Here is a 24,164-nt window from a genome sequence, read left to right as displayed (position 1 = left end):
ATACATCCTTCATTTCTTAAAGCCAGAGAAAATAATCATAAACATGATTTCATGTCCAAAGATTTGGATTAAATATATTATACAGTAAAACAAGGAGAAAGATGACTATAATAAATCTTCCTCTGAGTAGGCATCTGTTTATTTGTCTTTATAGCAGTTGACAGCAGAGAATCTGGAGCCATCCACACATTTTTGTATGAGAGGAAAGCCTCAGTTTTAACCTATGCTTAATAACTATTTGAATTAACTTTTTGTGTGGTATAGTGGTTTCAGCATGGAAGTATGAGTCTGGAGATCAGCATTCAATTCCCTGCTCAGTCATGGAAACCCACTGGGTAACCTTGTGCAAGTCACACATTCTCAGCCTCAGAAAACCCTGTGATAGGTTCACTTCAGGGTCGCCATAAACTGGAAACAATTTGAAGGCACACAACAACAACAATACCTGCAACTGGCATCCTGTAAACAATAAAAGAAATGTATGCATTTTACCCTTTTAGCAAAATTTAAGATTTTTTTTAAAAAAAGTCAAGAACACGTTTTTCATGGAATACTATGACATAATATGGGAAAAAATAGATGGCAATGATTTTTTTTAAATAACAACAACTACGTTCAGTAGTAATGCTAATAATATTTTGGTAATAAATGTTCTTCTCTTGATCCTATGCAAAGGGATCTTTTAACACCTTTGAGACTAACTAAAAGAAAGACATTAGTAGCATGAGCTTTTGTAGACTTGAACCTACTCCCTCAGATGCCTGTTATAACAGTTAGTCTTTCAGTTAGTCTCAGTTTAGTCTCCTTGCTGGTGACCTGTTTAGGACCACGGCAGCAGGATACTTTGGGACCATAACATCCAGTTGCCACAGTCTTGAAAATGATTGGGAACCAGAGATCGCCCCAAGCTGCTGGTCTGCTTCACCTCTCAGTTGGTTTAGTCTTTCACTTTAGTCTTTCAGTTAGTCTGAAAGGTGCTACAAAATCCCTTTGCATACTGATTTTCTATACTAACATGGCTATGCCTTTGAATTCTCTTGATCCTGTCATCAGAGTCATGTTTGGTGAGGATGCAAGAGAGAGTCTTCCCTGTGGCAGCTTACAGGATGGAGAATTCCCCACTTAATAGAAACTAAGTTGGCCTCCTTCCCATTATTCCTCAAATAGTCAGCAAAATCCTTTTTATTCCGGCAGGGCTTTGTCAGCTTAAGTGGATTTGCTGTGGACAGGGCTTAAACTGGATGGCCATTTTCTATCTTTTACTCAGGGCGTCTGAAGGACGCAATTGCAGCCAGGCATAGCTCCATTGTGCCTGGGCCCTAGCGGCTGGTAAAAATCTCTGCTTCCAATCCATCTGTCACTGCTGTGACTTCTGAAGAAGAGAAATCAAGCACAGGTCCATTGCACAGGTCCATTATGTCAGAGCCCCAGAAGCTGGTGAGACCACTGCTCCATATTTCTGTAACTACTAAACTTAATTCCCATCCAAAATCTCCCTTTTAGTTTGTAAGCCTCGGGGCAAGAAATCTAGTTATAAGCCATGTTGGGAACCTTTGTGAGAAGGGTGGAATATAAATGCTGTAAAAATAAATATAGATAAATATAAATACTCTAAACAAATTTTAAATAAATAAAAAGAAACAAAGAGCCTTTCATTCTGTTTTAAATCTTTCTATGTGTTCGTTGCATTTGTCTTATGTGATTTAATCACTGTTAATTAACTGGGAGAAAAATAGGCTGCAAGTTCAATAAATAAGGAAAGCATTGCTCTTTCTTTATGAACCTGGAGGTAAACATAGACATTATGATAAATATAGGGCTGACGTTGGATACAGAAGCCCTATGTTGAGTTCTCTTGTTCCCTTCCATGATGTCTAGTAAAATATACCTGCCCTGATGTCATCACACTGGGTTTCCCAGCTCATGCTTTACATCATTGGCCACAGCAGCTGCTGAGAGTGGCAGGGAAACATCGATTACACATTACAGAGGAGGGTGAACCTGACCTAAAGCTGTCAGTCCGGGTAGCAATCCTTCCTGTATTGATTGGAATGAGAATACCTGCTCCCTGCCATGTTGGCTACCCAAGCAGTTGCTTGGTAACATAATGGCAGTAGTATGTACAATCAGACCATTTTCTGAAGATGTCAGCACTGATTGTAGTTTAAAACCCACCCACATGGTCTTGTGGTGACAAAAAAGTCCTGTCGGTGACATGACAAAGTAATTGTGTGGCCACTCAGCTGCATATTGAATTCTACAGAGATCAGTGTATATCTGATTTCTCAACAGGGCCAGACATTAGGAAGAGTCAGACAGCTTTCTTACTAGGCAGATGCTGGGAGGCAAGTGTAAGGAACTGGTAGAGTGAAGCTATGTGCATCAGGTGGCTCACAGACTCTGGTGCAGTGAAAGACATCCCCCTTGTTGTCAGTGTAGCTTGGTGACACAAAAGATTTTTTGTAATTTTTCATTACTCTTGATGTCTGATATATAAAGTTTCACTGGCAAACACCATTTTAACCTGTTTTCTCATATAGCTACAGTGTCCAAGCCTGATTCCCAAGCTTCCAGTTACATGACATTCATTCATGTTGCTTTTTCTTCTTTATTAAGTTAATTTTCTTTACTTTATGTTTTCAAAAACAACAGAGTACTGGGGGCATTTTTGTTGTCTTTGTTGTTGTGTGGCTTCAAGTTGTTTCTGGCTTATGGCAACCCTAAGATAAACCTATCACAGGCTTTTCTTGGTAAGTTTCTTCAGAAGGGCTTTGTCATTGCTATCCTCTGAGGCTGAGAGTGTGTGATTTGTCCAGGGTCATCCAGTCGGTTTCTATAGCTGAGCAGGGATTTGAACCCTGGTCTCCATTCACAGTGTACACTTAAACCACCACACCACACTGGCTCTTAAAGGCTACAAATTTAATAAAGTATGAACTGTTGTGTGCTACAACAAATTTCTTCAAAAGTATGATGAAAAAGTATCCAGGATTTTAGTTTACATATACATGGAACATATAGTTGGGAAATTTGCCCTGGCTTTATGCTGTAATAAAGTTTTTGCTAATATGGTTGGGAATGATGCTACGCAGTGAGATTAGTGGTGTGGGAGGAAATACAGAAAGGTCTGACATTATGATATTATTTCATTATGAATATAGGTTTACAACTGTTTTTGTGTTGCTCTGTGATTTTTATGCTGTAGCTTTCTGTGACAACAGACTGAGGTAAGGCAACAGGTGAATCATTTTTTAAAAGGAAAATAATATTTACATAAAACAGGATGCCCTGACAACGAAACTGGTTCTGTGAATCTAGAGTGAGCAGATGGTTGACAGCAGGATAGCAGACTGCTTTTGAAATGATAAGAAATCCAAAGGCTGTTTGTTATATACTATGGAGGTCAGCTTTCAAAAAAAAGAAAGAAAGAAAGAAAGAAAGAAAGAAAGAAAGAAACCACCCCTCCCCCCAAAAGTGCAAAAATTTTCACTACACTAGGGTATGCCTCTTCCATTTGGATCCCAGCCATAGACAATAACCAGTAAAGCAGAACTGAAATCCATTCTCCTTCAATACCTTATACTTTCTCTTGCTTGCAGACTGCTTAAGACCATTAGCTTTGATTCAGCACCACCACTCCTCCTCTTGTTTTTACCCAGGAGGATATTTTATTTGGCAACACCGAATATCTGGTTGCAGTGCTTCTGATCAACAATATCAGGTGTGAACTTTAACAGGTGAAATATGAGCCTTTCATTTCCCACATCGTTCCCAAAGCACAGATGGCTGTTGCTAACCAGAGGCTGCATCTACATCAATCTACATCTCTCCGGAGATTGGTATCTGTGAGACAGTGTGTGTGTTTGTGGGGGTTCTTGTAAGAGCCCTTTATTTACCAGAGGCACCGCTTGTAGGCTGCAAATGTGAATTGCTCCTTGGACATTTGATGATAAAGATTGCTCCTCACTTGGCCACATCTATGAATATTGCTCCTGAAGAAAGACAGCATAGGGAAGTCTTGAATTTGTTGGTTCCTATGCTTTGCAGTCGTGGCTGGCAGCTTCCATGTTAGTGGAATCCACTCTGGGCTTGAGTCAAAACTTCAACTGAGTTTTCAAAGTTATTGAGGATAGGGTTCATCACTTTCAATTGCACTTGAAAGTTCAGTCTGAAACCTGGAGTAGAATCACCGCCGTACTGACAAGGAATCCACCAGCTGCCAGCCTGCCACTGCTTTCTACAGAAGTGAAGCTCAGTATGTTAAGATCTATGTCCATACAGGTGTAAAGAGGGAGGGATCAAATGCCTTTAATGACAGATGACTTAATAGATGCATTCCAATCTTTGCTGCAAGGATATCACTTCTTCTTTATTATTTTTCTAAGCCAACCATTCTTTGTTAGTACTGTGTTTTATGTCTTCTCAAATGACATGCCCAGAGATCCCAAGAGAGTTTCTAGCAATCTCAGAGTCAAACATAATAAAGATTACTTCACTATCCTTTCAGCTGTGGGATGCTAATCAGGCATCAACATGTAAGGCAAGTCTTCCTGCATATCTATTAGAAGATTTGTTAGAATGTCTCCTGAAAATGCTATGATACATTGTTTGGTAGGCTATGCAGTTTGCCAGTGAGGTTTCCTTGTTAGTTTCAATCTAGAACAACAAGTGTACACAAGGGGAAACAGCTGTGGTGTTATAGTTTTGTTTAATTATATTTTTGTGCAGGCCTGGAAAATGCACACTATGGGGAGATGAGCTGCAAGGTAGGGAAATATTTAGTCTCTTCTGTCTCCTCTCTACCTCTTGCTCTCATCCTTCTCTAGCCACTAGTTCCCGCATCCATTTTCAGCCCATCGCCCCACCTTTTGAAAAAAGAAGATTCATAGAAAGACATTATTCTTTCACTTATTCTTCCTTGCCAGCCCATGCTTCCTGTTTCCATGCTGCGATCCAAGGCTGCAGATATACTGCAGAATTAATGCAGTGTGACACCGCTTTCACTGCCATGGCTCAATGCTATGAAATTCAGGGGTTTGTAGTTTTGCAAGAAAATTAGCCGCCTTCGTCAGAGAATTCTGGTGCCACAACAAACTATAAATCCTAGGATTCCATAGGATGGAGCCAAAACAGTTAAAGCAGTGTCAAATGGCATTAGTTCTGCAGTGTGGCAGCCCAAGTAAAGCACAATTAAGATTCTTGATGTGTGACCTTGGGCAAGTTATACTCTCTCAACCTCAGGGGATGGCAATGGCAAACCTCCTCTGAAGAAAGGTGCCAAGAGAACCCCAGGATAGGTTCGCTTTAGGGTTGCCGTAAGTTGGAAATTTCTTGAAGGCATTCAACAATAGTGTGTATTTTGTTGTACTTAGGAGTCAGAAGCAGGCAACAAGAAATCCTTTAAGACAAGAATAGCAATAAATATAAGTACAAATATAATCATTAGAGAGAGAAATGCTGCCTACCAGTTATTTGCCTCCATTTAAAAAAAGAAAAAACTATAAACATTCATTCCCCTGGATATTTTTCATTACTCTTGATGTCTGATATATAAAGTTTCACTGGCAAATGCTACTTTTCTACTGAATATATGGCTTGGGACTAGGTTATTTAAAAGACTGTATATCCCTTTATGAGCTCATTAGAGCTCTAAAATTGTTTAGAGCCCTTCTATCTGTTGCACCACTCTCAGACTTGCTTAGTAGGAACAAGGGAGAGGACCTTCTTGGTGGTTGCTCACACACTTTGGAATTCCTTCCCTAGAGAGGGTGCTCTCCTGTTGCAGGTGAAAACATTTTTGTGCCATTGGGCTTTTGCCTATTGATGAATGCTGGGCTTTTAAATGCTGTGCAATTCAGATTTAAAATGTTTTTTAAATACATTTTACCATTTTGTTTTGTTTTTTATAAATTGTTTTTAAATGTTATACTTACACTTTTTAAATGTTCTGATATTGTTTTTGATTTGTATTGTTTTAAAGTTGCTGTTAGCAGCCTTGAGTATATTGGAGAAAAACAGGATAAAAAATAAACAAACCAAAATATAGTAGTTTATCCTAACATAGAGCTGGTCAAATTTTGTTTAATAAGCAAGAAAAGGGGGAATCCTATATTCAGTAGGAAGTCACCTTTTGTGTAGCTGAAAAATCTCTTTGAAAGATGAAATAAAAACAAATAGAAAACACATGAATTGTTTTCTTTCAGTCTTCATAACCTCATACAAAACAGTATTAATTCCTTTATTCCTTCTGATGAACTTCCAAGTTTCTTGTTTCCTCTCCAGCTTTTTCCTCCTCCTATTTTCTGTGATTGTTCTGCTCTTGCTAAAGAGAGAATAAAGTTATAGTTTTCCTTACTGGTTGGTGTGTCGTCTAGGCTTTGGTTCTTCAGATATTTAGGATTCCAATTTCCAGAAGCCCCAGAGAGCATAGTACAGACACTTGTCACGGATTGTGGAGAACCCCACACTCTGATGGCATAGTGGTTAAATGCCACTCACACAAACCATAAGGTTGAGAGTTCAATACCAGCTCAGGAGCTCAAGCTCAACTAAGGCTTGCATCCTTTTGAGGTCGCTAAAATGAGTACAGCGTGCCCACATTATACGCTGGAAGCCGTGCCAGAAAAACTCCTCTCACGTCCTGGAAGAATAATGGGGCATGCTGTGGGCACGAGCCCCATTACTTCTAATGGGGCTTGAGCATACACATTTTTTTCTGGAACAGATCTTTGCATAAGGGAAGGGCACGCTGTACCCAGATTGTTGGGGACAATTAGCTTGCACTTTGTAAACCACTTAGGGAGTGATTAAGTGCACTGATAAGAGGTATAGATATGATGTATTTATTACAGAACTGAACATATTTTGGTTCATTTCTATTGAACTTCTACATATACCAGGCCTCTACAAGCACAATGGTTAATGCTGAAGTAATCACAGTGGGAATAAGCAAAATGAAACAACAATGGGAAAACATATAAATAGACAGCCAGAATTATAAGCACAAGGCCAAAATCCCAAGGTGTACATCTGCATCTGACTCCAGTAAAGTATGGAGTTTGTTCTCCATGGCACACCCCTGGGGCACTTACACCACAGTCTTTTGGGGCTAGGGTTTTGGAGTTGTTGTTTTTGTGTGTGTGAGGAGCTGCACAGGGGGGGGGAACTGTTGATTCTGTTGTAAACAAGAAAGTCAGTGGAAAAAATCCTGGATCTTGGCAAAACCAGAGAAGAATTCAGTAATGAGGCACTCATTTTTGTTTTCAGTTCACAGTATCATGAAAGAAACGAGGAACAGGCAGGTAAGCTACAAAGAGGTTTAATAAAAACAAGTACTGTATTTTCTCCTATTTAAGTAATATAAATTATAGATTAAAACTTCAAAAAGGTCTTGTCAAGAAATATAAAGGTTTCCTTGTTATGTTTTTTTGCCTTTGGAAAAAAGAAATGCTTGCATAGATTTGAGAGAGCACTCCCCCCCTCCAATGTGCAAAATGGCTCTAGTAGGCAAAGCTGACCTTTATCAAATTGTTCAGTAATATGAGAACGACTTTGGTTATCTTCTATGTAATAAAAATAAATAAATAACAATAATACAGTACAAAAAAGCAAGTTCATCAGGGAAACCTACGTTGAACTACAGTATTCCAGCCCAAACCAATTTGTAATAAAAGCAAAACAACCCTAAAACAAGGATAATGCCATTACCTCCGTTAGTGCTAGTTATGACAAGAGAAACTCTGAATGTAGGAAAAATATAGCAAAGCTACCATTTCTGCAAATCTCAGCTACAGAAATTCTGGAAGACATCAGCCGCTTCAAGCCAGTTTCGGAAGCAATTGAGCCCTCTCTCTCGTATCTGTTTTCTTCCTTTATCAGTAATGACTTCGCCAGTTTGTTTAACAATCACAAGTTTAGGAATGGCTGTGATGTTGTATTTCTTTTTCAACTCACTGTAAAGAAAGAAGAAAAGTTAAACACATCATTATGAATCAAACAAGTAATCAGGATAAAAACATCATTATTTTAAAAAATAGATGTGCAAAAAATAAAACTTTTCTATAAAACACAAACATCATTTTCAGTTATGAAAATAATTTTTTTAATTGTTTTAAGTGACAATTCAGATTCACTCAACAAACTGCATGCCTCTCCTACCCAACTTTCTGCAAGGTTTTCAATATTCTTAAGGACAGAACCTGATTTTGCATAAAGCAATCTCATGCATATTTAGGCAGAAGCAACAACACTGCAGCCTAAATATGTGGCTGCAGACAAAACAAGGAGCTATGTTTTAATTCCAAAAGTCAAATTTAGGGGGCTCCAGGAAGACAGGAGTAAGAAATTATTTACAAGGTGGGCCCTGCCAACTCAGTTATTAGCATCTTGGGATCTCACCTTTTATTTGTGTCAGATGTGTTCTGCCTCTAAAATGGATACATGAGTTTAGCCTGTCCATTTTACAATGTCTTACTTCCTGATAATATGCTTCATATATTTATTTGCCATATTTCTACCCTATAAACTCAAGTGGCAAACATAGCCCTTCTTCCTACTTTGTCCTTATCACAAGATCAGGCCAAGAGAAGCCACCTATTGAATGACATGTCTGTGCAGGAACATGAACCAACTACTGTACCACACTGATTCAATGCATGCTAGATATTTTGTGGATAAGATTATGTGCCTGGTTATTGTATAATGTTTGTATGTTCTAATCTGGACAACCACTGTAAACTGATAATGCTGCCTTATACAGTCTGTGAAGCCCTACTTGTTCTTGAGCTAACATGACACCCCTGTTTAATACATCTCTGCTTCCAGAATATGAAAAGAGTCATGGTCACACAACATATACATTTTACTGTAGTGTGAGGAGGTAATCCTTCATGCTGGGTCTGGCTCCCCTCTCACACTTCACAGGCAGTGCTTCTGATCTATGAATCATCCTTACCACCCCAAGAGGGAGAGCCAGTCCTGTTCTGCCACATCTCCAATCAAGATGGGGCCTTTTGTGCTCCAATGACTTTGGCCTTGTCAATGGGTTTGTGAGGAGATTTTCTCCATTTTGTGGGTCAGGAGACCTTGATTTGTACTGAGCTGTACCACCCTAATGAGGATGGTCAGTCTCAGCTCAATAGATGTGGACTGCAGCCCCAAACTCTCCTTTGATGAGGAGTCAGTGGTTGATTGCACGATGAGGGAAGCACCTTTGGGCAGTGCAGAAGAAACAGCTTGATCAGACATGATCCGGTTCCTGTTAGTGCCACAGAGATGGCTGGAGAGTATGGTATCAGTTCGCGCTGTGGAGCTGATCATGCTATCTGCAGCTGCACAGCTTTCCTGGGTAAAGGCAGGGAGTTGTGTGGGTCACCATAGATTGTCTGGCACTTCATAGAAGAAAAGCTCCAGTCTCTGTCAGAGGAGTATTGAGACAGCCCACAACTGATGGTGCTAATCCAGCTAATTTGTAATCATTTGTCATTAATACAACAAATTGTAAACCACTCTGGTAGAATTGGAATTGGATGATGCCTTTCTAGAACAGATGACCACACACTCAGAAAGGAGTGATGTAGTAGTGATGGGTGACTTCAACTATCCTGATATTTGCTGGAAGTCAAACTCAGCCAAATCTTCAAGGTTTAGCAAATTCTTCACTTGTCTCGAAGACAATTTCATTGCCCAAAAGGTGGAAGAGGCAACAAGGGGGTCAGCTATATAGATCTTATCCTAACCAACAGGGATGATCTGGTTAATGGGGTGCAAGTGGTGGGTTCTTAGGTGGGAGTGATCATGTTCTCCTGGAGTTTGTTATACCGTGGAAAGGAGAAGCCAGGCATAGTCAGACACACATTCTAGACTCTAGAAATACTGGGGGTGATCCCGTGGGCAGGAATACTAAAAGAGAAGAGAATTCAGGATGGATGGATTCTCAAAAGGGAGGCACATTTTAAGACAGGCACATTTTAAAACAGTTCCAATGAGGAAGAAAAATGGGAGGTGTCTCAAGAAACCAGGATAGATGACTGATGAACTAACAAAATGAATCAACTGAGCTAAGTTTTAAATGAAAAATTACCAGCTTGGTAGAAGAAAGGAATGCTGTGGATATACAATTTCTTGAGTTCAGTAAGGCATTTGACAAGGTTCCCCATGACATTCTTGCAAACAAGCTTGTAAAATGTGGGCTAGACAAGGTAACTGTTACATGGATTTGCATTTGGTTGACCAGCTAAACCCAAAGGGTGCTCAACAATGGCTCCTTTTCATCCTGGAGAGAAGTGACCAGCAAGGTGTCCTGGGCCCAGCACTATTCAACATCTTTATCAATGACTTGGATGAAGGAACAAAGGTCATGCTTATCACATTTGCTGCTTTACACCAAATTAGAATAGCTAATACCCCAGAGGACAGGATTAAAATTCAAAATGACCTGAACAGATTAGAAAACTGGGCCAAAGCTAACAAAATGAGATTCAACACGGAGAAATGTGAGGTACTGCATTTAGGGCAAAAAAATGAAATGCACAGATATAGGAAGGGCCACACCTGGCTGAATGAAACTACGTGTGAAAGGGATCTTGGAGTCCAAGTAGACCATAAGTTGAATATGAGTCAACAGTGTGATGCGGCAGCTAACAAGGCCAATGCGATTTTAGGCTGCATCAATAAAAGTATAGTGTCTAGATCAAGAGAAGTAATAGTGCCGTATTCTGCTCTGGTCAGGCCCCACCTGGAATATTGTGTCCAGTTCTGGGCACCACAATTTAAAAAGGACATTGAGAAACTGGAGCGTGTCCAAAAGAGGGCGACTAAAATGGTGAAGGGTCTGGAAACCATGCCCTATGAGGAACACCTTAGGGAGTTGGAGATGTTTAGCCTGGAGAAGAGAAGGTTAAGAGGTGATATGATAGCCCTATTTAAATATTTGAAGGGATGTCATGTTAAGGAGGGAGCAAGCTTGTTTTCTGCTGCTCCAGAGACTAGAACACAGAACAATGGATGCAAGCTCCAGGAAAATAGATTCCACCTCAACATTAGGAGGAACTTCCTGACAGTAAGGGCTGTTCGACAATGGAACAAACTCCCTTGGAGTGTAGTGGAGTCTCCTTCGTTAGAGGTCTTCAAACAGAGGCTGGATGGCCATCTGTCGGGGATGCTTTGATTGTGATTTCCTGCATGGCAGAATGGGGTTGGACTGGATGTGGTCTCTTCCAACTCTACGATTCTATGATTCTAACTTTACACTTGCCTTAAATATGAACCTGGTTGACTTTGCCTTAATTTTATGTCTTTACTGTTCTCTCTATTCCTTCTATCATCCCTTCTCTCCCACAGCCTCTGCTTCCTACTAGGTTTTTCAAATCTAGAAGGGCAACATGGATGTTAAAGAGGTATGGAGAACAAAATGTATGAGTAAAGGTTGAAGGAAATGAGCTTATTCATCTTCGTGAAGGGAAGGCTGAGGGGTGACATGATTTCACTCTTTAAATACCTCAAAAGCTATCACAGAGAGAGGAGGGCAGGCCTGTTCTCTGCTACTTCAGAGAAGGTCTAATGGTTTGAAGTTATAGGAGGGTAGATTTTGACTGAACATAAGTACAGTAACAACTTTGTGACTGAGAGTGGTTCCTCAATGGAACCAATTACCTAAAGATGGTGGGGCCTTCTTTTCTGGACCTCTTCAAAAAGGTTGCTGGGGATACTTCAGCTGGAGATCCTGCATTGTGCAGAGGGTTAGAGTCAATGCCCATGAGGCCATTTCCAACTCTATGATTTTTTTATAGTAGTATGGTTCCTGACCATATAATGTTACTTTAAAAAAAATGGTTTAAGGGTTTGTTTGTTTTTTGATAACTCCTTCTTCAAGATACAGTACACAAAAGTACTTAAACTGGCATAACCAGAGATTAATCAGGTAATTCAAAAAGAGGACAACAGCATACATTCATATACACACATGCATGCACATACACAAAACATTCCACAAACATATGCAGATTTGTGTCCTAAAGGTCTAGGCACAAAAACATTACATGCCAAGCAGTATTCTTGTCCACCAGCAACAATCCTGCATGTTGTTGTTTACTCCTTACAAGATGCAGTGAGATGAAGTGAAAACACTTTAGCCCTCCTGAGTTTATCACCATGCTGTGAACTTACTCTAACCTCAGGATGGGTCCTGGATTATATAGACAATCTGGAAGGTAAAATGAGTTCAAGAACAATTATCTCTGGTAAGATCTTGCGCAAGGGTGAGATTAATCATCCTGATTGCAAATTCCCTGCTATAGCTGCAAGCAAAATGGCCTCTCTTCACACAGTATGTAATTTATGCATCTACCTCTTGGAGCAAAGTTAACTAATTTACCAACAATGAAGCAATATGGTCACAAGAGGGCAATGAGTGCTTATTGATTAAGTAACATCACTGGTTCTCCTTCTAATGCACATTTTTAAAAGTCCATATGTGTTTGTTTTTTTAAAAAAGTCCATATACAATAAGAGAAATTGAGAAGAATAAATCACCAGGAACAGACGATAATCCATCTGAACTGCTACCATACCACAGATTCAGCTCTAGTATTAACTAAAACATGCCAACAAGTACGAAAAACAAAACGGTGACCCACAGACTGGAAATGTTCAATATACAACCCCATCTATGAAAAGGAGACACGAAAGACTGCAGCAACTATAGGACCATAGCATTAATTTTCCACACACACAAAATTATGCTCAAAATTATGCAACATAGACTCCAATGATATATGGAGAGTGAAAATGAAGAGATGCAAGCTGGGTTCAGGGAAAGAAGGCACACTGGGGACCACACTGTTAACATGCAATAGTTAATGGAGCACACCAAGAAATTCCAGAAGAAAATCATCATGTGCTTTATAGACAACAGCAAAACCTTAGACTACACAGATAACAAAAAGCTATGGAATGCTCTTAAGGATAGCAGTCTGACTATATTTGATAGTCCTAATGAGAAATCTGTACTTAGGACAAGAGTCTACTGTTAGAACAGAGTATGAGGAAACAGAATGGTTCCCAAGTGGCAAAGGGATCAAACAAGTATGCATTCTATCACTCTACCTGTTCAACTTGTATGCAGAAAATATCATATGCAGAGCAGATTTAGACATGGAAGAAGGAGGAATAAAGTCAGGAGGAAGGAACATCAACAATCTAAGATATGCGAATGACACTATACTACCACTAGAAAACATCACAAACTTGGAAAGATTACTAAGGAAGGTCAAAGAAGAAAGTGTAAATGCAGACATATTTCTGAACACACACACAAAAATACAAAAATAATGAGCGTGGGGGATCTACATAAATTCAACCTAGAGAATGGGGAAATAAGATTTTCCATATCTTGGATCAAACATTGATCAGAATGGAGACTGCAGTCAAGAAATCAGAAGAAGACTAGGAATGGGAAGGACAGCCATGCAAGAACCAGAAAAGATTTTAAAGTGCAAAGACATACAACTGAGCACTAGTTAGAATTGTATAAGCCCTTTCTGAATCAGTTTCTATGGCAGAGTCCCCAAGAGGCCTACCCGATGTCTTATAAGTCAATGGTATTTAGGAGTAGTGTTGTTTTTTGTTTCCTATTTTTAATTTCATTCAATTTTTATTTCTTTCATTTTCCTGGAGTGGCTGCGAAGCACCTGGCAAGTGCACACAGAGCCCTAAGGGCTCCACGGAGCACAGGTTGGGAACTGCTGGCATAAGCCATTATATTGCTCATCACAATATACAGATGTGGGAGCTGGGCAATGAAGAAAGCCGAGGAGAGAAAAATCAATTCATGTGAGATGTGGCGCTGCAGAAGAGTGCTGGAGCATGCTGAAGATACTGTGGACAGCTAAAACAACAAACAATAGGGGCCTTGAACTGATTAATCCTGAACTCTCCCTGGAAGTCAAGATGATGAAACTGAGGCTGTCATACTTTGCCCACATCATGAGAAAAGACAATAAGGCTAGGGAAGATACAAGGCAGTAGAAAGAGAGGAAACCTGCACCCTAGATGACTAGAGTCAATTATGGAAGTCATCGGCCTGAATTTACAGGACCTACAGCAATGGAAGACAGGAGTTTTTGGGAGATGTCTTATCCACAAGGTCACCAAGAGACGGGAGTCAGCTCGAGGGCAGTTAAAAACAACAACATTTTATTATTTGTATTTTGATGGCTAAATATTTCACACTCCTGTACCACTCCAGTACAAGGATTTACATCAAAAAGAAGGGGAAAATCAGTCTCAGACCAAAATGGCAAACCTGCCCTATTCCCTCACAGCATCACTGTAACATTTTTGTATTTTTTTTAAAGAAATGTACAGGAGTGCAGTATATAGAAAGTGTAAATTACTCTCAGCATGTCTGTTTCCACCTGAAACTTCATTAGCCTTAGCAGTGAGGACAGGAAATTACATTGCTAAACCAATTTGGGCTTCTTCTTTTTTTAAAGCAAACCTTGAAATCCTACCTATACTCATTTGACCGTAATCCCAATAATGAGAAAGTAAGCACTACAGAAAGCCAATATGGCAACATAGCAGGTAAAGTAAACAGGAGCAGGGAGAATGGGATTCTAAACTTCAGTAATCCATTAAACTGACTGGGCACCTCAACTGAAGCAAAACAAACTGATACTTGAAGGAGTGTTGTGAGGATATAATGAGACAAATGTTCTTCTCTTGCTCCCTGGAGGATGTGATAAATAAGCAAACATATTAAAGATGAAGTGTCAGTTTAAACCATCATCGGGAGATTTTGGGAAACAACTTTACACATATAGGTCTAAAAGTTTGACAGTGTCAAGTGCACATAGGATTAGCCCAAGACATTTTGCTGCCTGGGGCAGAGCAGTAAATGATACACACACACCCTTCCACTGACATAAATTGAGGGTTAAGAGAGGTAGTCAAGATATTTTGGCATGCTTCAGACAATTTCACAAGCACCCCTCCCCATCTGTGGCAGTAAAAAAACCCATCAGTTAAAAATTAAATAACAAATGATACACATAATGAACAATCAAAAGATATGCCAGGACAAAGGATTTATGATAGGGCAGGCCACCTTTTCATCTAGGACACCCTTTCCCAACTTGATGTTCTCTGGATGTGATGGGATTCCACAATGCTGAAAATCAACCCACTATTTGACAGTGAAACAGACTACCCTCAGAAGGTAGACTCCCTACACTTGAGGTCTTTGAAAACAGGTTGAATGGCCATCTCTGAGGAATACTTTAGCTGTGGATTCCTGCATGGCAAAGGGCGAGACTAGACTGCTTTTGGGATCCCACCCAACTCTAAAATTCTGTCAGTGCCAATGGCTGTGTCTATTCCCATCTCTTTAGATCTCCAGGGGGCCACCCTACCTCCTCAAAGCCACCATTTTGGGAGACAAGAAGTAACAATGCATCATTTCCAACTTTTGGGCCATCCAGAGATTGCCCCCCCCCCCCCCAACAGCATCACAGAACTCAGTGAAGTTCCCCCCTGGCTTTTTTTAATCCCCAGCTTGTCTTGGGCAGAAAACCTTTGTGTGTCACTGGATTGCACCGTTGCTTCTGGAACCATTGCAATCAAAATTTTCAAAGATAAAATTTCAGAGATTAAAAACATGTCAAGCAATAACTATTGTTAAGCCTGTAAGTAGTATTAGACATTTTTGATCTCAGTAATTGGCCTCAGCCTGGTTACTTACCAAATTTTATAACTGATACCCAGAACTAAAATCAGTTGTAATTAACAGAGGTGGTAGTGTAAGAGGAGAGCTGGTGCTGGACAACCTCAATACAACCCACATGAAATACAGCCCCCCCCCAGGCTAGACTATGCCAGATTTTGGATATTATAGGCCTAATTCCAGCTGCTTCTTCCAACTAGAGTAAGACTCCCATTGGTTGCTGTCACACTGCAGAATTAATACAGTTTGACTCCAGTTTAAGTGTCATGTCTCCATCCTATGAAATCCTGGGATTTATAGTTTGTTGTGGCACCAGAGCTCTTTGACAGAGAAGGCTAAATATCTCACAAAACTACAAATGCCAAAATTCCATAGCACTGACCCATGGCAGTTAATGTAGTGTTAAACTGCATTAATTCTGCGGCGTAGCGACTGCCTGAATAAGAATAAATTTTTATTAATGTCATACACTAGTATAAAAGAGTATGGTGAGATACGGCCTGAGTCAATAAGACGCATGTTAATGCTGACTTGACAAATCCCACTCATCCTTTGAGTCTATGCCAAGAGAATGAACTGGCTCAAGTCCACAGTCGCCAGTCTGAAGGCCTCTTAATCTTTCTACTTTCAAAGTCAGCTGATATCCAGCTATGAGAGATGCATTCTCTCTCCCTTTAGCCCCAATTGACATGATTTCGAAATACCGTATTTTCCAAAAGAATCATTATGCTCACAGGGGCAAGTCATCAAGTGGTGAGATGTGGGAGCTGGTGGTGCCCGTTCTGGTTAGTGGGGCAGAAGGAACAACAGCTGATGGTGGATAGAGTCAGGTGTGACACACAGAGCCGAGAAGAAAGTGGGTGTTCATAGGCACAAATGGCAGGCAGGCAAGCGAGCAAGCGAGCATTCATACACACTCTCTCTCTCTCTCTCTCACACACACACACACACAGAGAGAGAGAGAGAGAGAGAGAGAGAGACCAGCTGGCAAGGATTCACTCATCAGGGATGTTACTAAAAGTAGCCTGAGCCTGAAGTGAGACAATGTCCTGTTTAAGTCAGGACTAGAATCAGAGATTCATACAGTTGGAAGGGGCCTCATGGGACACTGAGTCCAGTCCCTTGTTCAATGCAGGATCTCCAGCTAAACCTCATCCCTAGCAGAGAGCTGGCCAGCCTTTTTTTGAAAACATCCAAAGGAGACCCCACCACCTCTCTAAGCAACTGGTTCTGTTGCCAAACTGCTCTTACAGTTAAGAAGTTCCTTTGAATGTTCAAACAAAATCTACTCTCCTATTAATTAAAACCATTGGACCTGGTCCTACCCTTTGGGGCAGCTGAGAACAGGCATACTTTCCCAGGCCCTGAGATATCAGGGCCAAAACCTAGGACCTATAGATGTCCGTTTGTGATGCCACAGACGGCACAACCTGGTAATGTCATTAAGCATGAGACATTATGTATCAATCACATGTGTGTGTTTGTGTGTGCATGCCTTCAAGTCACACGTGGACTTATGGGGACCCTATGAATTTCACTGGGTTTTCTTAGGCAAGGAATATTCTGAGGTGGCTCTGCCAGTTCCATCCTCCAATATAAAGCCTAAGCACCTGGTTTTCATTTATGGTCTCTCATCCAAATAGTCAGCCCTCCATATCTACAGATTCTTTATCCACTGTTTGAAGCATCCACAGCTTGAAAATATTAATAAAAATATAAACTACACGAAACAAACCTTGATTTTGCCATTTTATATAAGGGACATGATTTAACTACCCACTGTACTTAATGGGACTTGAAGATTCGTAGATTTTGGTATCGGGGGGGGGGGGGTGTCCTGGAATCAAACCCCAGCAGATACTGAGGTCCCACTGTACTCAGAAAGACTGGCCCTAGTTAAGCTTCCAAGATTAGACGGGATTAGTCTTTCGGGTATTTGGGCACAACCACCCTAGCTGCACTGAACACAGCATTCAAATAAGAAACACGAAGCTTAAGAAGTGAGAAAAAGATACAGGTGCACATGCTTTTCTCCAGTGTTCCCTCACTCTGGGATTCTGCCCCATTTACACTGAGCCCTGGCAGCCCTTGGCCAGAGGGATCATGCTCCACTTCCTCAGACACATGCATGTGTGAATGCCCTTGAAATACAGTGGTGCCTCGGGTTACGAAATTAATTCGTTCCGTGGCACCGTTCGTAACCCGAAAAGCCTTCGTAAGCCGAATTGCCATAGGCGCTAATGGGGAAAAGCCGCGATTCCGTGCGAAAAAGCCGAAAAAAGCACCAAAAGTTTTTTCGTAACCCGAAAAAACATTCGTAACCCGGAACAATGTTTTCCTATGGGATTTTTTCGTATCCCGAAAATTTCGTAACCTGGGTATTTCGTATCCCGAGGTACCACTGTACCAGGCAGAATAGATCTTGTTATCACCCCATCACCTTCCAGCCATCTAGAACTGCATTTTAAAGGAACCCCTGCTCAAACCAACTGTGAAGATGGGACCGAGATAAAAGGGACTGAATGGGAGCTTTTGCAATGTGCTGTGCATTGGGCTACCTCTGTACCAGGATTGGAAACTTCCGTTAGTTCAAATCACAGCAGCCAGATTGATTCCTGGGACATCCAGGAGTGATCCTATTGCACCAGTATAGTATAACCACTTCACTGGCTGCCAGTTAGTTTCCAGCCAGTGTACAAAGCATTGGTTATTACCTTTGGAGCCCTACATGGTCTGAGTCCAGGTGACTTACAGGATTGCCTCCTCCTGTTCCTAGGCTGCCGCAAGAGATTCGACAGCTGAATACGCCGGACAAGTTCAAAACAGCACTGAAGAAGAGTCTCTTCCGGAAGGCTCACAGAAATGGGTTTTAAATGGTGAATTTTAAACGTGGATTGTTTTAACATCTTATTTCTCTTTTTAGACTCATGTGTTTTAACTGAAGTTGTTTATCTGTTATTTGCTGCTGTTCCTCACCTTGACCCATGGGGAGAGGCAGTAAGACATAAACAACAATAACAATGCAATAACAACAACAACAACTATTAATTACTACTACTACTATCACCATCTTGTTGACATCTTATTTGTCCTTTTCAAACCGATGTGTGTTTTAACTGATATTGTTTATCTATTACTTGTTGTTGTTCCCCACCTAGGTCCACAGGGAGAGGCAATTAAGAAGAAACAACAACAGCAACAACAACAACAACATGGATGATGAGGATGATCCCATTTCCCTCCAGGCTGGAAAACAACTCCCTCCTAGTGAGGGCAATGGGAGGAAGGTCCTAGGAAATAGGGGTGTGTGGAGGCGCCTGTGGGGTTAGGATTTGTTGCCATCATGAGGAGGAGGAGGAGGAGGATCATCATAATGGCCATGATGATAATAATCATGGTGATCATCATCCTGATCCTCTCTCTGTCTCTTTTAAAGCGATGTCCTCCGCCTGCCTGGGGTCCGTGGAGAGAAGCCTCCCACTCCCCTCCTCCTCCGTGGCTACTCCTGCTAGTAGTGGGTGCTACTACTCACTGCCTGAGGGGGTCGTGGAAGGGGAGGGCCAGCCAGTCCCCGTGGGAGTCCCTGAGGGAGGCGGCCATCTCCTCGGGGCTGCGGTCGGAGGAGACGAAGACCACCTGGAAGGGCGCCTCCCTGACGCCGACCAGCTCGGCGTAGAAGTCGGCCAGCAGCGGGGTGAACTCCCGGCAGAGGGAGCACCAGGCGGCCGAGAAGTAGAGGCCCACCACCTTGTTCTCCAGCGCCTGCTCGGCCTCCACGGCGGCCCCGCGGCGGTCCAGCAGCAGGCGCCCCGAGAAGACGTCCACCATCGCCCTCCTCCTCCTCCGGGGGCCAAGACCCTCGCCTTCAGTCAAGCAGGGAGGGAGGCTTCTCCAGAGGGCAGGCGGAGGGGCTGAGGAACGGGGCAAGAGGAAGCCTTCCTTCTTCGTTCTCCTCCGCTGCTTCGTGTTTACCTCAGGAGAGGCTCCCTCGACGACGCCGCCATCGGGGCCGAAGGAAGGAAATGGCGGCCAGGGCGCCCTCTGAGGCGGCCGTTGGGGCATTAAGCGGCCTAAGCGCCGCTAAGAATAGCCCTCTGGAGGAAGGAGGGAGGGAGGGAGGGAGGCCGCCTCAGGATCACTAGAGGCTCCAGAGGCTTGCTTGGTTTCCCCTCAGAAGCAGGGCCTTCGCCTGTCAGGATTTCAACCCCATGAGACCCGTGACCTCCGCCTGGCGTCATGGCTTCCTCTCTTCCCGCCACTTCCCTCCAGGCTTTGAATGATGGAGAGTTCCTGCATGGCAGAATGGGGTCCGGATGGGTGGCCCTTTTGGGGGTCTCTAGGACCTTTCCCAGCATTTATGGTCTTTCCCAATGAGTCCTTCCTTCTCATGATGATGGGTCCGAAGTAGTACAGCCTCAGTTGGGCCATCTTGGCTTCCAGGGAGGTTTCTGGCTTGATCTGCTCCAGGACCCATTTCTTTGTCCTTTGGGCCGTCCATGGGATCATCCTCAGCACTCTTCTCCAGCCCAAATGAATGGGTTTTCTTCCTGTCTTCTTTCTTAACTGCCCAGCCCTCGCATCCTTGTACTTTGTTTACACATTCCTTATCAGCATCCATTATTTTATTATTCAAGTAAATGTGGAAAAATATAAATAAAAATTTATTATTATTATTATTATTATTCTAGTTTACTAGGCAAGAATCCTTCATAAATGTCGCTCTGCCCTTTATATCCCATCATGGAAAACAGTTCTTCAGCATCTCTCTCACTGTGGCCAAGTTCACCTTTTGGGTCTTTTTCTCCATTGAATTCAAGGGAGCTAGATATTGATTATATAAAATAAAATTTGAATATTGCTTTTAACCATCACAATGCAACACAGCATAACTATGTGAAGTGACTGAAAACTGAAATAGGAAGTATATACATCCAGAGGAGTAAGGCTAATCTATCACTGAACATCAGGGGGATTGCATGCAGGTAAATGTGGATATGCTCCAAGGGTGGGCTATTTATGGCTTCCCACAGATGAGAACTGTAGTGCAGCATCAGAAGGGAGACAAAATCCCCATCTGTGATTCAAAGCAATGGCTCCCCGTTATCAAGGCTGTAGTGGATACAAGAGTTGGGGAGATCCCAGCTTCTGCCAAACAAAAGTGAACTGATGCTCTCCTTGCTCCTAGACCAAGGGCCTAGTAACTGTAAAGGTGATAACATGAGTAGTGTACAAGCAAGAAGAGAGATTTCCCCCAAAGGCTGGAATATAGGATTTCCCCCCACCCCTTAAGACTGTATTTTCCTGGGCAACAGCTCCTAAATCAAGAACCACCTGGTTTTGTTGGGTACAAGTTGAATTCTCCTTTCAGTTTCTGGGGGGTTATTAACATTGTGAAAATAATCCAGGGTGAATCCAGGTTAAATCTCTGTTCACATGCATCCTGAATGCACCAGATTAAGGTTTTTTTGGGGGGGAGGGGGCTGCCAAAACCTACTTAATCCAGGATAGTTGATATCAGGGCTTTTCCCTGAGTTATTTTTAAAAGATCTGCATCGTCAGTAGTGGGAATAACTGATGTGAATAGACCTGGGATAAAACACTGCATCCCAAAAAAGGGGTTCCGAATGCATTTGCATCATCGGCAACATCTTTCTTCAAATGCTTGCCTGTGTGAACAACCGAACTTGCAGAGATGTGCATCAATGAGGATCGATGTGGTTCCATAGTGTGAATAACAAACCAGGAATGCGGGACTGAGATGATCTGAACTGTCGTGCTAAAAAAACCAACGTGTGAATGACTACCATTCCTGCTGGTAGGTTTTTGAGTGAGGTTTATTCTCACTAGTCAATAGGCTGAAAGGTTCCAGATGCAGACAGATGGCAGTCTGGCAGAAACAGACATTCCTACCCTTTCCTCCTTTTGGCATGCCTTATGGAAATACTACATGTCAAGGGCTCCATTGAATGGGGCAAACGGGTGCAGCAGAGGGACCCCCTCCATAAGATGGAGACATGTTCCAGGAACACAAGGCCTACAGTCAACAGAATCCTTGTGTTTAAAAAGCATTTGTGCCCATTTTTACTCCTTGCAAATAATTTTTCCAATTGCTCCTCATATGTCATTTTTTCCCCTTTTGAGACAATGTTTATACATGAATTAAGATGAGTAATCGTACTTCAATGGCGGAGGGAATCTGTCTTTCAAGATTTAGATACAAGATCTTGGTCTTCTGTCCATCTTGCCTAAACTCTGATAAAAACAGTTTATTAATCATTGCTTTGCAAAGTTCCCAGCAATGTATTTGCTATCACAAAAACATATTTTTTCCAGAGTTATTCTTATCTCTTTGACTTAATGAGAGAGCATAGAGTTTTCTCAGGATTGTGTGTCAGCTTGCCCAGAAAGTGCAAACACTTCATAGACAAAACCATTGGGGAGATGGCTCTACTTTGGAGAGACAGCTCTTGTGTTCACTGAGAACATTGTTGTTGTTGTTTTTAAAGTTTAGTCTGGTAATAGGTTTCCCCAGTTTCTCTGTGAGTTATCAGCATACTGAATTCTCACTCGGCCATGAAAACCCACTGGGTGACCATCAGCAAGACCCACTCTCTTAGCCTCAAAGGAAGGAAATTTATCTCCCCAGGACAAATTCTGCCAAGTAAACCCACATGATAGGCTCACTGTGAGTCAGATCTGGCTTAAAGGCACATAAAAACAATTGTTTTGTTCAGTTGTGTGTGTTTTCCTAGACTGCAAATTGTTGCTTTCCCACTGAACCTATTGTCCTGGTGCTGCAAGGCTGACTATAAAGAGATGAACCTGTACTCCTGTAACTCCCCCTTTCCATATTCCCTTAGCCTGGCTTCCAGCCATTTTCACATTGCTCCTGTAAAGTAACCCGAAATCATTCACAGGGAGTATGTTACCTGCAAGATAAGGAAACTAGCATCCCATCTAGTGGTAATATTGGGGCATGCACCTAAAAGGTGTTAATTTGGATGGCCATTTTGGGTTAGATGTGTGCTTTAACTGTGGATTTCAGCATGGCAAAGGGTTGGATTAAATGGCTGATAGGATCCGTCCAACCCCATGATTCTATTATTGCTGTTGTTGTTTAGATCCAACTTTTAAATACCTCCTCCTGTTGAAATTTCATTTATACAGTGAGCCCTTAGCATCCGATGGAGTTTGCTTCCAGGACCCTGCATGAATACCAAAATCTGTGGATCCTCAAGTACCATTAAATTGAAAGGCAGAGTAAAATAGTGTCCCTTATAAGCAAGTTTAGGGTTGTTTTTGAATATATATATATATATATATATATATATATTAAAAAAACCTAACCTTGATTTGCCATTTTATATAAAGAACACTATTTCACTCTGCCTATATATATATATATATATATATATATATATATATATATATATGGATGCTTGAATCCATGGATTTAAAAACTTGTGGATATGGAGGGCTGACTGTACTGAGGAAAATGTGTCTTCCATGTTTCTTTATTAATGGGAGTAAAACTTGCAACAAGTATAACCACAATCATTTTGTCAACATTTGTTTGTATTTCCCTTTTGTTTTCATGTAAATGATTTCTTGTAGTTGGAGTAATTTGCGCATTGGCGTACAGCAGATTTGCCAGAGATGTGGTTTAGGTCAGTTGCCATGTGAAAGCAAATCTGAACACAGGGAATTTTCTGGAGTCAGTAATGGGCTGGATGAGGGAAAACCGACTCAAATTGAATCCAGAGAAAACGGAGGTACTAGTGATAGGTTCTCCTGGTCCAGGAATGGCGGTGGTTCCACCTGTCCTGAACGGGGTCACGCTCCCTGTGAAGGACTCCGTGCGCAGTCTGGGCGTGCTTCTTGACTCGTCGCTTCACCTGACTGCTCAGGTGAATGCGACGGTCAAGAGCACCTGTTATCAGCTTCGGCTGATCCGCCAGCTGCGCCCATATCTGGCCCAGAGGGACCTAGAAACTGTTGTACATGCTCTGGTAACCTCGAGATTGGATTTCTGCAACGTACTCTACATGGGGCAACCCTTATACCAAACTCGGAAGCTACAAATGGTGCAGAATATGGCGGCCCGGCTGGTCACTGGTGTTCCCAGGACCAGCCATATAACACCGGTTCTTAGGGACCTCCATTGGCTGCCCATTCGCTTCTGAGCTCAATATAAGGCGTTGGTTATTACCTATAAAGCCCTAAATGGCTTGGGCCCAGGATACCTAACGGACCGTCTCTCCCCGTACATTCCGCCTCGCACCCTCAGAACGTCTGGGCAGCAACTACTGAAGGTGCCTGGGGCCAGATTAGCCTCCACCTCGAGGAGGACTTTTTCCATAGCTGCCCCAGCCCTTTGGAATAAGCTGCCCACTGAGCTCCGCTCATCTACCACCCTGGCCCAATTTAGGAAGGATCTCAAAAC

At 42.0% G+C, this 24,164-nt stretch overlaps 1 protein-coding gene across 3 annotated transcripts; it reads right to left on the bottom strand.

The window, feature by feature from the left end:
• Positions 1 to 6,986: 6,986 nt before the first annotated feature.
• NXNL2 (nucleoredoxin like 2) lies at positions 6,987 to 20,235 on the bottom strand. 3 transcript variants are annotated; one of them, XR_006102546.1, is made up of 3 exons: positions 19,254 to 20,235; positions 11,653 to 11,722; positions 7,845 to 7,952 (listed from the first exon to the last, which is right to left on the bottom strand). XR_006102546.1 is itself a non-coding variant. In XM_042455396.1 (3 exons), exons 1-2 carry the CDS (start codon positions 19,781 to 19,783, stop codon positions 12,190 to 12,192), a joined length of 543 nt encoding a protein of 180 aa, XP_042311330.1. In that variant the 5' UTR covers positions 19,784 to 20,235; the 3' UTR covers positions 7,864 to 7,952; positions 12,166 to 12,189. The 3 variants fall into 3 exon arrangements, 2 of the variants coding, with proteins under 2 accessions (XP_042311329.1, XP_042311330.1); XM_042455396.1 differs by lacking the exon at positions 11,653 to 11,722 and adding an exon at positions 12,166 to 12,202 and having other exon boundaries at positions 7,864 to 7,952; XM_042455395.1 differs by lacking the exon at positions 11,653 to 11,722 and having other exon boundaries at positions 6,987 to 7,952; positions 19,254 to 20,233.
• Between the last annotated feature and the right edge of the window lie 3,929 nt (positions 20,236 to 24,164).

The sequence above is a fragment of the Sceloporus undulatus genome, chromosome 2 (assembly GCF_019175285.1).
Source record: "Sceloporus undulatus isolate JIND9_A2432 ecotype Alabama chromosome 2, SceUnd_v1.1, whole genome shotgun sequence".
Lineage (NCBI taxonomy): Eukaryota > Metazoa > Chordata > Lepidosauria > Squamata > Phrynosomatidae > Sceloporus > Sceloporus undulatus.
This window is presented reverse-complemented; position numbering and strand designations above follow the sequence as displayed.

Bases quoted from the DNA above. Each gene is read 5' to 3' on its own strand.
- NXNL2 (XM_042455395.1), bottom strand. From the start codon at position 19,783: ATGCCCCAACGGCCGCCTCAGAGGGCGCCCTGGCCGCCATTTCCTTCC. The intron at 7,953-19,253 runs GTGAGTAGTAGC...CTTTCTTTACAG, and splicing joins TTCCACGACCCCCTCAGGCA to TGAGTTGAAAAAGAAATACA.